This window comes from Tachysurus vachellii, chromosome 2 (assembly GCF_030014155.1).
Source record: "Tachysurus vachellii isolate PV-2020 chromosome 2, HZAU_Pvac_v1, whole genome shotgun sequence".
NCBI classification, from domain to species: domain Eukaryota; kingdom Metazoa; phylum Chordata; class Actinopteri; order Siluriformes; family Bagridae; genus Tachysurus; species Tachysurus vachellii.
The window spans coordinates 38,913,735-38,928,460 of NC_083461.1; the positions used below are offsets into that span (position 1 = coordinate 38,913,735).

At 43.8% G+C, this 14,726-nt stretch overlaps 2 protein-coding genes across 2 annotated transcripts in view; both read left to right on the forward strand.

Moving 5' to 3' along the window:
• Positions 1-3,228: 3,228 nt before the first annotated feature.
• Positions 3,229-8,866, forward strand: ufsp2 (ufm1-specific peptidase 2). The gene is made up of 12 exons (XM_060864641.1): positions 3,229-3,364; positions 3,698-3,773; positions 4,595-4,778; positions 4,884-4,944; positions 5,070-5,224; positions 5,339-5,531; positions 5,639-5,785; positions 5,905-6,069; positions 6,211-6,335; positions 6,758-6,834; positions 7,001-7,125; positions 8,307-8,866. The coding sequence occupies exons 1-12, from the start codon at positions 3,362-3,364 to the stop codon at positions 8,391-8,393; spliced, it is 1,398 nt and encodes a 465-aa protein (XP_060720624.1). The 5' UTR covers positions 3,229-3,361; the 3' UTR covers positions 8,394-8,866.
• A 2,222-nt stretch (positions 8,867-11,088) lies between these two features.
• cfap97 (cilia and flagella associated protein 97) overlaps positions 11,089-14,726 on the forward strand; it is a 9,087-nt gene continuing 5,449 nt past the window's right edge. The window contains exons 1-3 of the mRNA XM_060864642.1: positions 11,089-11,227; positions 13,478-14,374; positions 14,457-14,726. The exon at positions 14,457-14,726 is cut by the window's right edge and continues 2 nt beyond it. Coding sequence (XP_060720625.1) covers positions 13,516-14,374; positions 14,457-14,726 — 1,129 coding nt within the window. The 5' untranslated portion in view covers positions 11,089-11,227; positions 13,478-13,515. The remainder of the gene's footprint in view (positions 11,228-13,477; positions 14,375-14,456) is intronic.

The window sequence follows — 14,726 nt, forward strand, 5'->3', positions numbered from 1 at the left end:
TTAAATGAATGATCACCAATAGGGGGAGCTGTTTTACAACCCTGACCAGTTTAAATCATCTCCACGTCATGCTGATAACTGTGTAACTTCTAGGATTTCATTCTAAGCTCACTCATACACCCTGGATGGAGTGCCAACCCATTGCAGGGCACACACACACACACACACTCTCATTCACTCACACAATCACACACTACGGACAATTTTCCAGAGATGCCAATCAACCTACCATGCATGTCTTTGGACCGGGGGAGGAAACCGGAGTACCCGGAGGAAACCCCCGAGGCACGGGGAGAACATGCAAACTCCACACACACAAGGTGGAGGCGGGAATCGAACCCCCAACCCTGGAGGTGTGAGGTGAACGTGCTAACCACTAAGCCACCGTGCCCCCCTTCATTCTAAGCTGATTTGGGAATTCAATTCAAGTTTATTTGTATAGCGCTTTTTACTTTTTTTTTTTTTTAGATATTAGATATATTTATTTCACAATGTGTTAGTATTTATCCCCAATGAGCAAGTCTGAGGTGATTCAGTTGACTGTGGTGAGGAAAAACTCCCTTAGATGGTGAAGGGAGAAACATTGAGAGGAACCAGACTCAAAGGGGAACCTCATCCTCATCTGGGTGACACTGGGGGTGTGATTATAAATATACAGTCTGATAAATGTTGTATTGATACACAAGATCACATGGAGTTCACATCTCCTCTTTAGTACCGCAGAGTCCAACTGGAGCTGGTAGATCTCTAGATGCCTCAGGATTCTCAGAGTCGCCCTCGTCTCAGTGGAGGTCCAAAATTTCTTTGGTACAATTTCTGGGTGCCTCGGGATGAGTAGAAGGAGAGAAGCAGTGGAGAGGGATTAACGTAGCTGCTGTTCATAATATTTGCAAGTCTGCTGTAATAGTGCACAATATTATGGGATGTATTATGTCTACGCCTGACTAAAGAGATGAGTTTTTAATCTACATTTAAACTGGGAAAGTGTGTATGAAATATTGTGTGTGTTTTTATCTACAGACACTGATAGAAAGGTCAAGCAGGACGTGATCAAGCCTGACACCATTAATGCAGGTATACAAAAAAATACAGTTATTAATACAGGTATTTAAAAAAAAAAACTAGTCCTGGTTCTGTATGTTCTCAAGCCAGTTTTTATGGCCTGTTTATTAGATGTTTAGTGTGACATTATATTTGAAAGTTATAAGATCATTACGTTTATTTTTTGTGGCGATCTAAAAATTCAGCCAAATTTATTTTATTTCTAGCGTTTTACAGCACGGCTGATGTACATTTAGCCACGCCCACGGATATATATTTTCGATCACAAATAAATTTATTTATAACAACTCCTTTTATTTATTTCCTGTTTAAGGTCAAATAAGCCATTTAGAGTCAAGCAGAGAAGTGCTGATGTTTAACAGGAAAGTTCAGACACTTGATTATACCTTTTAGCTAAACTCTAGCTGCTGTAGGTTTCTCAAAACTTAAAGCTTAAAAAGCTTCCAATGCTTGAATTCTCACAGGTTTTTTTGTTTTTTTACTTAAAGGTGCCCTTCTACACAAAACCGTTTTTACTTGTATTTTTTGATATGTGTTCGGTCCATATGTGTTTGTGTTGTGTCGTGAATGTGAAAACGAACCGTTACCTCCCCGGTCAGTTCTAGTCACTTAAAAGAAATAAGGGTAGAAATCAGGTCAGTTGGAAAAGCTGGTCACTCTGACGTCAGAGTGACTGAGCTCATTACTATTCATGAGCTCTCCCACTTGAGTTTCCTATACAGCAAGGATGGCTGAACGTCAACGGGCTTGTGAAGAAGACATTCTGCCGCAATTCAAGGTGATTGTAAACAAATTTCCTCTAGCCTAGGCTACTTATTGCGCTGGGTGAATGAATAGTCATGCTCTCATATCCTAGCGGTTAGCCAATCGGAGCCAAGCAGCATAGCTCATTTGAATATTAATGAGAACTGGTGCAAATCGAGCTGAGTCTTCCTGCAGGCTTTCTATACCACATTAGAATGGCTTGAAACCAAGGCATTTTTTACCAAGGCATTTTTTCCACAAACAAACGTTACAGAGTCCATGGTAAACTTCACACATTACCACAAAAGTAATGAAATACGTGTGGCAGGGCACCATTAAAGCATTTAGCTGCATAGAGGAGGAACTGATGTGGGATTTGGTAGCCTAGGGGTTAAGGTGTTGGGCTACCAATTGGAAGGTTGTGAGTTCAATTCCTACGTCCACCAGGTTCCCACTTCTGGGACCCTGAGCAAGGCCCTTAACCCTCAATTGCTCAGTTGTATAAAAATGAGATAAAAATGTAAGTTGCTTGGATAAGGGTGACTTAACGTCTGTTAAACAATGTAAATGATGCTGGCGTTCGTCTCGGTCTGAGACGTTAAGGCTCAAAAGATCCACACACCTTCACCTTTTCAATGCAGAGGTGCATTTCTCATTATAAAAACATCTCAGTGTTAAGCCAAAAAACTTGCAGATGTACATTGCTTCGAAAAGGCAGCACCCATGGGACACGGGACATGCAGACAGTCCGTCTCCTGTAGAGGAGAACTATCCCATCTGGGTGAGGAAGATAAACACGTCAAAGAGTTTTAAGTTCTGTATGGATCTGTATGTATGACACCATGTCAAGGTTTTTCTGTAAGAAGGAATTTATTTAACATTCAACGGAAGGAGTCTCCAGTGTCGGTGATTTAACGTTTGCCAACATTTTCACAACTTGACATGGTGTGTTTTCATCTTCGAGAGAGGAATGAAGAGAGACTGCTCCGAGAATTTCTCTTGATAGCTGCTATAATGTGACTGAAAACAGGAACTAACTAGTTTTATAGACTTTACTATATCTGTAGTAAATATATCAGTAAACGGATACAAATAATAACGTAATATCGAGCAAATCATGTTATAAGATCAGTCAATTATTCCCATCCTGTGTTCTTGTTCTTAGAATTATATATCTATAAATAAATATTGATATAAGCTCCATACAGTCTATTCAATTATACACGTGTGAAATAAAGGAATGTTTATTTTATTTTCTTTATTTGTTTTTTTTTTCCACATTTCCTCCAAGAACTATCTATCTACAGTAAAAATCTGTATATTTTGTTTATAGTTCTATAAAATTCATTAAAAAACCCTTGAAAGTGAAACGTTTCACGTTTTTTTTTTTTACACGTGTTAACAGTCACCTGTCGCTTTAGCCCCACTTCAGCCAATCACGTGTCCGTGCTGCGTTCTACACGATGAATATTCATGAGCGTGCTGTTGCGCTACGTCATCAGTAATGGCCGCTTCCTGAAGACTGCGCTAGTGCTGGAGATTTTAGCTCACTAAAATGGTAAGTAATGTGTTTTTAACGGAAAATTCCTCCCTGTTTATAAACGTTTAATGAACATATTTGAACAGAATGGCGTGTTAAATCGCGAATTAATGTCTGTGTAACTGAAATTTGCGCTGTTATGGAGGCTGAAGTACAAACGCCTTGTTCCACCCTACATATGTGCACTACCTAGGGTTTAATGTGAACCGCGCATGCGCACTATCTAGGGGAGAGCATGTTCACTAAGGAGGCGATTGAGACGCTCCCACTTCCGTTCTTCCTATAGTAATGCTTTCTTTATGTCAGCTGTGATGTTAACTTTTGTTTGTGTCTCCTTTTGTATCTCATCAGGTCCTGACAGACAACAACTTTATTTTTAGATTAAAAGGGGTTTTGGAGCTTTTCTGCCTGCTTGACAGCTCCAATGGTAAAGTAATTCAAACACACTATAATATAATATATAATATATAATATAATACAGGGCTCTCAAGTTTTGAAGACAGGCAAGAGTGACATACCCCTCCCAGGTGTTGTTAGTGAACAGGGCCCCCTGGTACCATCTCAGGGCCCCCAGTTTGAGAACCACTGGCCCTAGACTACTTGTTCTGAGCAGGTGTTGTCAGTGAACAGGCTGTAAAACTGTTGGCTAAGTTACAGACACTCATGAAAAACTCCTGCTGATGATCTGGGAAACGTCTCTAACAGCAGTCACAATGTCATTGTTTGTGTCAAACAAGTTGTGAATTTGTTGTAACATTACAACAGGAGATCATGATTTACTCTGTGCTCAAAGTGATGCTCGCAGCTCCAGGGCTTTTCTCTGTGGGTGAACGAGGATGATGATGCTGAACAATTCCAGGATCTGCTTTTTTTTCATTGGTTGTTGCGTTAAATCATACCCAGATACAATAGTGCTATTTTCTGATTGGCTGTTGTGTAGCCTCTTTTTTTGATTGGCTGATAAGTGTCAGGCTCGACTTAAGAGCTCCAGGGGAGACGCACTTGGTTCCTGCCCGGTTCCATAGAGACAGCGGTGCGGACTGATACGTTTTGGGCGCTGCGGCTTATTAAATATATGGTAAATAGTCAAAAAGTTTTTCTGCGTGAGAAATACGATGTGTGGCGGGAGAACGTGAGAAAAGACCAAAATGAGTGACTGTCACTCTCAATGCGTGACACTTGACAGCCCTGATATAATATATAATATAACGCAGTTTGATTAATAATGTTAACGTGAGCTTTCTTTAGGAGCCCACGGACAGAGCTCCGTCTCTAAGGCCTTCAAGGATCTCAATGCCAGAATATCATCAGAGAGTCTGGTATTTATGGTGTGTAACAGCCCCGTCCTACTGTGGCCTAACAAGGCTTTTCACTCCACACTGGAGAGTGTGAGGGAGGAGACGCCATGCAGGGACGTCCAACAGCACATAGAGTGAGTCCGCAGCGTTCGGTCTGAGGTGTTTATACACAGTTCTGCTTGGTGGTGAAGTTGGGTGATGCTCTTTACAGCGTCAAAGCGTTGCTTTTTGTTTAACAGGCTGGAAGATGGACCGAATAGGAAGTCCTCAAAAAGACGGGATAAAAAAGATGCTGGTCCTGTGAGTACACATCCTAATATAGTTGTGATTAACAGAGCACTCACCTTCTGGTGAAGAGGAACCTTTTCAGGAACTCTGATATGCCAAAATCAGAGAAATGTTTCTACATATTGGTGTGTTTTCAGATTGTGGTGAACCTGAAGCTGTTGATGGAGATCAGCGAGTCAGGAAACAGCGGTGCACTGAGTCTGTGTAGAGTGACGAACAAGCAGCAGTGCGTCACGATGCCTCTCTGCATTGACTGTGTGATCAGCGCAGACGGCAATGACACTCTCGGATCGTGAGTGGGAAAAGATTTAGATTTCGTTACTGCTCTCTCCACACATCCAGTACTGAAGGTGTGAAGAACAGAACACAACTTGCTCTGATGTTGATATTTTGGTCTGTCCTGCAGTGTTTGTTCGGGCCTGGTGGAGGCGCTGCGTGCTCAGCTCTCAGACATGGAGCAAACGGTGCTCAGATACAGGAAGGAAAAAACTCTGCCTGTACCTCATGCTTTTCACTTTCAGCTGCCGGAGTCTGACCGCCTGCTCACTGTTATTTATCCTGCAGGAGTTACGGATGATCAGCTGCAGTCTGTCAGAGAGGCAAGGCACACACGCACACGCACACACACACACACACACACACACACACACACACACATATATGATATAATCCTGTAAATGCATATAAACTGTTGTTTTAAGCACAGGAGCTGCACAGTGAGCACGACTTGCCCAGTGACCGGCCGTATTTCCGGCGAGCCAACGCCTTCCACTTCCCGGGTGAGGTTTATAAAGATGGCTACCTGCGCAATCCTCACACAAACCTCGCTACACCCAGCATAGAGGATGCCAAGGTGACGTCACACCGTAACATCGTACAGTATTCGTGCACTGACTGTAGACAGATCTATCCTACACAGCCGTAATTAAATGCCCCCCTCACCCATAAGCACTCTGTCTCTTTGGCCTCCAGCTGTACGTGGTGCGAGGAGTGTACAGTTATCATCACTATATGCAGGACCGGGTGAACGATAACGGTTGGGGCTGTGCCTACCGCTCACTGCAGACCATCTGCTCCTGGTTCCAGCAGCAGGGCTACACAGAGAGAAGCGTCCCCACACACAAGCAGATACAACAGGTACACACACACTATATATGTACATGTGTGTTTTTGACTTTCTCAATGAATTAATTCACTCTGGACAGTGAAATTTTGTACCTGGCGTTTATTGATTTATAGCAAATTGTTTATTCATTTGTGCTGTGTGTGTGTGTTCAGGCTCTGGTGGATGTGGGCGATAAGGAACCTTCCTTTGTTGGTTCTCGTCAGTGGATCGGCTCCATCGAGGTGCAGGCTGTTCTCAACCAGCTGCTGGGAGTCGACTCGAAGATTCTCTTTGTCAGGTGTGTGTGGGGTGTGTGTGTGTGTGTGTGGTGTGTGTGTGTGGGGGTGTGTGTGGGGTGGGGGGGTGTGTGTGTTTGAGTGTGTGTGTGTGTCTCCCTATCTACCACAGAGGGCAGTTCCTCCATTTTCAGTTTACAGCTGATTGTTTACACGTTGCTTTGATAGTGAAGGACGTCTTTGCTAAACGAGGGCGGAGCCACTGTTTAATTGAACCAACCCATAACAAACACGATGAAACGAGTGATTGATTAGATATAACAGAAGCCCCGCCCCTTTTTTGACCCAGAGATGATGTCAGTCATAACGCGTATCCCATACACACAATGATCAAAACTTATAACCTCAGTATGGATTGAAAAACTGATTTTTATTAATGAACAATTGATTTGAACCACTGATGAATTTTCTTCTCTCGTTGTAGTCGTGGATCTGAGCTGGCTTCCAAAGGCCGAGAGCTGGCCAATCACTTTCAGACCGAGGGCACACCTGTAATGATCGGTGAGTCATTAACACTACCCGCTACTTGCTACGGACACTCGCCAGAAGCGACAGGGATCTCTGTGAGGAAAGACAGGAGATAAACAGGAACCTTCTTAACCTCGATAAACTCAAGACAGACGAAATCAGACGATTTTAAATCTGTTTATGGTTTTGTCTGTACCAGGAGGGGGCGTCTTGGCACACACTATCCTCGGCGTGGCCTGGAGCGAAACCAGCGGGCAGATCCGCTTCCTCATCCTGGACCCACACTACACCGGAGGGGAGGACCTACAGACCATCACTGATAAGGTACAGTATGAGTGACAACACGGCCAGCCAATCAGCACGCAGAGTCTGAACACAGGCGTTGACGCTGAGAGACAAATTCTGTTTGATTAAAACAGATCATAAATTCAGATCATCACAGCTCGAGTGTATTATTACTCAGAGGTCGATTTTATTGCTGATAGTTTTCTTTATTGTTAGATTATTTTATTTGACTCACTTGTATTTGTATCACTTTTGCCTCGATTTTTGTTTAGACTCTTTTTTTTGTTAATTTTTTCCTTGTTTATTTTACAGCATAATAATTTTTTGTTTATTTATTCGCCTACTTTGTTGTTTAGAGTCAATTTTTTTTATCAATTTCACCGTTTTTTTTTTTTAACATAAAGTCCTTTGTGTTGCCTTCTACAATTTTATTCCTTTTGTTTGCCATTTTTGTTATCATTTATTTTCGCTCATTTGAATCGAACCGATTTTTATTAAATTGATTTACTTGCATTTTAATTTGTTACATTTTGCGAAAGTTTCATCTGAATTGATCTTCTAACATGTAAAAGTAAAAAAAAAAAAAAAGTGTCTCGCATCCTGTGCACACTTCCTGTAAACACACTTTCTTTTTAATCACTTAACCCCTTCAGTGGTGTCAGATATCAGGCGTATTTAAATCCGCTGCTGTTTTCACAGCTCGGTGATCTCTAGAAGGAAACATTACGTTTGACAAACTTAACAAAAACAAACCGATTCAGGAAAAGCAAGCAAGCGATCGATCGGAGTCACGAGCTCGGATGAGTCTCTCAGCTCAGGGAGGTTTCTGACTGTGTTCTCGAAAACTGAGTGTGTGAGGGGCAAATTGTGCTCGAGCTGTGTGTGACCGTGAGAACGATAACAGGAAACCATGCGCTTGTACCTGCAGCCGGAAGCACCATCATCTCTACTGCTAGTTTCACAAGATCATTTTATTTTTAATTACACTATAACATTATGGAATGTGCATCACACACACACACACACACACACACACACAGAGTTATATAAAGTTACTTATTGTAGTAATACATTCTTTACACAATGATATGTGTGTGCCTACCTCCCTGTCAGAGACAGTATACTGCACAAATCTTTGGTGTGTGTGTGTGTGTGTGTGTGTGTGTGTGTGTGTGTGTGTGTGTGTGTGTGTGTGTGTGTGTGTGTGTGTGTGTACACAGGGATGGTGTGGATGGAAGGGACCTGAATTCTGGGACCAGAACGCCTACTACAACCTCTGCCTTCCTCAAACACCGAAAATCATCTGAGAAATCTGAGCTACACAGCGTTAATCTGCCAAGGACACTTTTATTCATGTTCATATAAACACAACAGAAGAAGTTCCACCATTTTTTTTTTCTTGCTGTCTGTTCATCTGTATCAGAACCCTCAGTGTTCAGAACTGTAACATGCGACTGGTGATTTCTTCTCAGCGGTAATAAAGCGATGTGCTAAGAGAAAGTTATACACACAGGTTTACTTGGAAGCACAAAAACGAGCTAGACATCAAAGATGTCTGAAGTTTTGTGCTTAATTGTCCAGAAAAATTATTTGAATTGGTGAAATCACAGGCACCGGATTCTTCTTTTAACCTCACCGGTAAACAGACAGTTTCTTTGGTGATGAATATTTGTGGCTTTCAGTGATTGTCCTCTGGACAACTGACAGGTCACAGTCTTCCCCATGATTGTGTTGCCTAGTGAACCAAATTAAAAGACCATTTTTATGGCTCAGGAAACATTGCAGGTGTTTTGAGTTCATTATCTGATTGGTATGTCACCATATTCAAATTTTATGTGTGTGTGGGTGACAGAACTGTGTCAGGAGTGTTGTGTGTGTGTGACAGACGAGTGTTTGTGTGTGTGTGACAGACAGGTGTCAGGAGTTGTGTGTGTGTGACAGACAGGTGTCAGGAGTGGTGTGTGTGTGACAGACAGGTGTCAGGAGTGGTGTGTGTGTGACAGACGGGTGTCAGGAGTGGTGTGTGTGTGACAGACGGGTGTCAGGAGTGGTGTGTGTGTGACAGACGGGTGTCAGGAGTGGTGTGTGTGTGACAGACGGGTGTCAGGAGTGGTGTGTGTGTGACAGACGGGTGTCAGGAGTGTGTTGTGTGACAGACGGTGTCAGGAGTGGTGTGTGGGTGTGGGTGTGGAAGGGTGTCAGGAGTGGTGTGTGTGTGACAGACGGGTGTCAGGAGTGGTGTGTGTGTGACAGACGGGTGTCAGGAGTGGTGTGTGTGTGTGTGTGTGTGTACAGGGTGTCAGGAGTGGTGTGTGTGTGACAGACGGGTGTCAGGAGTGGTGTGTGTGTGTGTGTGACAGAAGGGTGTCAGGAGTGGTGTGTGTGTGACAGACGGGTGTCAGGAGTGGTGTGTGTGTGTGTGTGTGTGTGTGTGTGTGTGTGTGTGTGACAGAAGGGTGTCAGGAGTGGTGTGTGTGTGTGTGTGTGACAGAAGGGTGTCAGGAGTGGTGTGTGTGTGTGACAGAAGGGTGTCAGGAGTGTTGTGTGTGTGTGTGTGTGACAGACGGGTGTCAGGAGTGTTGTGTGTGTGTGTGACAGAACTGTGTCAGGAGTGTTGTGTGTGTGTGTGTGAAAGACGGGTGTCAGGAGTGGTGTGTGTGTGAGACAGACGGGTGTCAGGAGTGGTGTGTGTGTGACAGACGGGTGTCAGGAATGGTGTGTGTGTGTGTGTGTGACAGAACTGTGTCAGGAGTGTTGTGTGTGTGTGTGTGTGTGTGACAGACGGGTGTCAGGAGTGGTGTGTGTGTGTGTGTGACAGACGGGTGTCAGGAATGGTGTGTGTGTGTGTGTGTGTGTGTGTGAGACAGACGGGTGTCAGGAGTGGTGTGTGTGTGTGTGTGACAGAAGAGTGTCAGGAGTGGTGTGTGTGTGTGACAGACGGGTGTCAGGAGTGGTGTGTGTGTGTGACAGACGGGTGTCAGGAGTGTTGTGTGTGTGTGTGTGTGTGACAGACGGGTGTCAGGAGTGTTTTGTGTGTGTGTGTGTGACAGAACTGTGTCAGGAGTGGTGTGTGTGTGTGTGTGTGACAGAACTGTGTCAGGAGTGTTGTGTGTGTGTGTGTGTGTGTGTGACAGAACTGTGTCAGGAGTGTTGTGTGTGTGTGTGTGTGTGTGTGACAGACGGGTGTCAGGAGTGGTGTGTGTGTGTGTGACAGACGGGTGTCAGGAGTGGTGTGTGTGTGTGTGACAGAACTGTGTCAGGAGTGTTGTGTGTGTGTGTGTGTGTGACAGAACTGTGTCAGGAGTGTTGTGTGTGTGTGACAGAACTGTGTCAGGAGTGTTGTGTGTGTGTGTGTGTTAGACAGAAGAGTGTCAGGAGTGTTGTGTGTGTGATAGAACTGTGTCAGGAGTGTTGTGTGTGTGTGTGTTAGACAGAAGAGTGTCAGGAGTGTTGTGTGTGTGTGTGACAGAAGTGAGAGACCGTTTTGTTGGCTCAGGAAACCTTTGCAGGTGTTTTAAGTTGATTAGCTGATTGACGTCACCATATTCTCATTTTTTGAGATAGATAACCACAGACTTCAGTCTGTATGTACTGAGTTTATATAACACGCGTTTCACTATTTGAGTTGAATTTACTGAAATAAATCAACTTTCCACACGTGGGTCTAATTTACCGAGATGCACCTGTGTGTAATGACTTTCTGCTCGAGCACGTCGAAATGCGTGAACACGCCGGATGACGTCACACCGCACGTCTGCGTAACTGTCTTTATGGAAGGAGTCTCCGTTTGCAGCACTTTGTTTACACAGCTTAACTCACTCGTTTAAACTGGTTTGTAAAATATGGATTAACATGTTTATATTGTTATATTTATTATCTATCTATCTATCTATCTATCTATCTATCTATCTATATACACACACAATGGGTTAATATAAAATATCTTATGGTTATTTATTTTGTTTTGATGCGCCCCCTGCTGGCTGATTCTTTGACCCGGTTGCGGAAGTGACGTTGCTTAGTTACCGTCGCTAGGGAAACCTACTCAGTAGTGAGTTCGAGTCTGTCACACAGAAATGGTGTGTTGTTGTGTTTCCTTGTCGACACTCTGGGTTTGTTTGCACTAGTTTCATCGCTAAAGGTAAGTTTCGTCATGATTAAATAAGGCTAAATAATAAGGCGTCTGCTTGATGACTCTTAGTGAATCACTTTATTTGATTCGTGATTCGTCCTGTTCCAGGTTGATCAGGTTTAATCCTAGTTGCACTCGAGGTTAGTTTATTTCTTGATAAACTGATAGTGAGAGAGTGAAATGTTGAGTTTGAGGTGTTGTTACAAACCTGAGCTGGTGTAATATTTAACTGGATGTGTGTCGTGGCACAGAATCGGTTCCCTGAGGTTTCCTCCAGAGCTTCACCATCATCTTCAATTAAACTCTGCTATTTACAGCCTCTCTAACCCAGAATGTTCATTAACATATCGTTCCTTCACCTTTCTTTGTCCTTGCTCCATTTTAATCTCACAAAATCTTCACTTTACAATAACATACAGTGCCTTGCAAAAGTATTCACACCCACTGAACTGTTCCACATTTTGATGTTACAAACAAAAATGTATTTTATTGGGACTTTATGTGATAGACCGAAAGAAAGTGGCACATAATTGTGACGTGGAATGAAAATCAACCAAAATGAAACCAACTGCCTTCAGAAGTCACCTAATTAGTAAATATAGTGCACATGTGTGTAATTTTATCTCAGTATATATATCTCAGGGATAAAGTTGTGGAGAAGTTTAAAGCGGTTATGGTTATAAATTAATATCCCAAGCCTTGAACATCTCATGGAGCATGATGTACGATCCATCATCTGGAAATGGTAAGAGTACGGCACGACTGCAAGCCTACCAAGACACGGACGTAGACCTAAACTGACAGGCAGTGCAAGGAGAGCATTAATCAGAGAAGCAGCCAAGAGGCCCATGGTAACTCTGGAGGAGCTGCAGAGATCCACAGCTCAGGTGGGACAATCTGTCCACAGGACAACTATTAGTCGTGCACTCCACAAAATCTGGTCTGTATGGAAGAGCAGCAAGAAGAAAGCCATTGTTGAAAGAAAGCCATTAGAAACACACCATCCCCTCCGTGAAACATGGTGGTGGCAGCATCATGTTGTGGGGATGCTTTTCTTCAGCAGGGACAGGGAAGCTGGTCAGAGTCGATGGGAAGATGGATGGAGCCAAATACAGGACAATCTTAGATGAAAACCTGTTATATTCTGCAAAAGACTTGAGAGAGGGGCGGAGCTTCACCTTCCAGCAAGACAATGACCCTAAACATACAGCCAGAGCTACAATGGAGTGGTTTAGAACAAAGCTGTTTCATGTGTTAGAACGGCCCAAAGTGCAGACATGAAAATCGCTGCTCACAGACGCTCGCCATCCGATCTGACTGAGCTTGAGCTATTTTGCAAAGAAGAATGGGCAAAAATTTCACTCTCTAGACGCGCAAAGCTGGTAGAGACAAACCCCAAAAGACTTGCAGCTGTAATTGCACTGAAAGGTGGTTCTACTGATTCATTGGGACTGAATACAAACGCACACCGCACTTTTCAGATATTTATTTGTGAGAAAAAAAAATTGGACACCATTTATCATTTTCCTTCCATGCACTTCACAATTATGTGCCACTTTGTGTTGGTCACATAAAATCTAATAAAATACATTTCTGTTTGGGGTTGTAACGTGTCACAATGTGAAAAAGTTCAGTGGGTGTGAATACTTTTACAAGGTACCGTACATGTGTAGTCTGAGTGATAAACACTCACATACAAAACAAACTGTGAGATAAAAATCAACTAGAAAATATATATAGTGTCGAATGACAGGCAAAAAATTACATTATAAAATATTACAGCCAATCAGGGTCTAATATGCAAATACATGCAGATCAAGGAGGGGGCGGAGCATGTGTGGTTTGCATATATTTCTTTTTAGAATTTGCATATTTAAAGGATCCAGATTTCATTGTGTTCGAGGGCGTTTGTTGTACTAATAAAATCTCTTTTAAGAAAAATAAATCTAAAAGATTTAATATACATTCCAGAAACTTTAGTTAAAGATTGGAGATGTCTTTTGATCTTTTTTTTTTTTTCCAAATATTGTCTGTACAGTTTTGGTGATGCCATGTCACTGTGGACTCAGGTTCATGTCCTTGGCTGAGAGGAGAACAATTTAATGTATTCTTCTGCTGTAGTAGAGCATCTGCCTCAGGGTTCGACAGATTCCCTGTATCCTGTCATGCCTACACTGTGGTTGTAGAGTGGTTATTTGTGGTGTTGTAGCCTTTCTGTCCTCTGCCCTTTCTCATCAACAATGTTTTCGGTCTCTTTAGACGGTGACATATTATCTGACGTAAAATATAAGCTAACGATGTACAGCCCGAAGGAACTGGAAGGGGAGGTCGATCATTCGTTCTTCGACAGCGACTGTGACGTGACCGGCACCAAGCCAGAAAAACCCGTTCACCTGGAGAATGAGGAGAGAGACAACACCAACGAGAAGCTTCCCATCCAAAATGAAAGGAGGAGAGAAAAGGAGAAGTCCGGTGTAGAAACGTTGGCGAAAGAGATGTCCGGACTACAGGTTCAAAGCGGGTTCATTGTGAAGGATGGTTCTGAATGTGTGGAGGAAATCAGGAAAAAGGAAGAACTCGAAAAAAGAGATCCTCTCGAACAGAAGGATGGTGTTAAAAAAGACGAAGAGGCACGTGGAACAGACGACTCTGACACCTCATCCAGGAAATCTTCGCCGCTCCCTTGTTCTGACATGTCCAAGTCAAACCACGGAAGCCAATCGGACGAGTCGTCCAGCATCTGCTCCTCCTCCTCTGCAGCTGAGGAAGATGACGAGGATGTTGGATCCCGTCGCAACGGACCGCCCAAAAAGTCCACCGGCAAATTCCGCACCCGGAGCCATAGCTATGTGTCATCATCCAGCAGTGGAGAGAGAAGCCCCACCCCTGTGGCTAACCCCACCAGCTCTCAGTCAACCTCGTCCCCACGGCGACAGCCACGACCAGGATCAGCCAATCGAAAGAAAAGGCCTAAAACCACAGAAATGGAAGATTCTGATGATACAGTGACCGACGTTACTCCTCTGTCCTCTCCGGACATTAGTCCACAACAGTCATTCGACCTGGCTCCGCCCACTTCTGCAGAATCGCTCCTACCTGCTCCGAATATTGAAACTGTTGATGGACAGCAGAATACGGATAGAGAGGAACGATCTGGTAGGTGTCCTAGTTATGTGGGAATATTGAAATAATAAAAGATCATCTTCACATAGCTAAGCTGTTCACATCTTCCTCTCAGCTGTGCTGAACACAGGCAGGCAGATTGGCAGCAGCTCCTCCATCAGCAGCGCAAGGAGCAGTGCAAGCCGGCACAGTAAGAACTACTCCTTCAACAGCGAAGAGGTGCGACGCATCGAACACGAGAACCAGCGGCTCCTCCGCGAGCTCTCACGCTCCTCCACTCGTACCTCCACTCGCCCCACCCGTCGCTCCCCTGCACCGGCCTGCCGTCTTTATCACAGCGCCCTCAACAGGCAGCGTGAGCAACAGCGCATCCAGCAAGAGAACC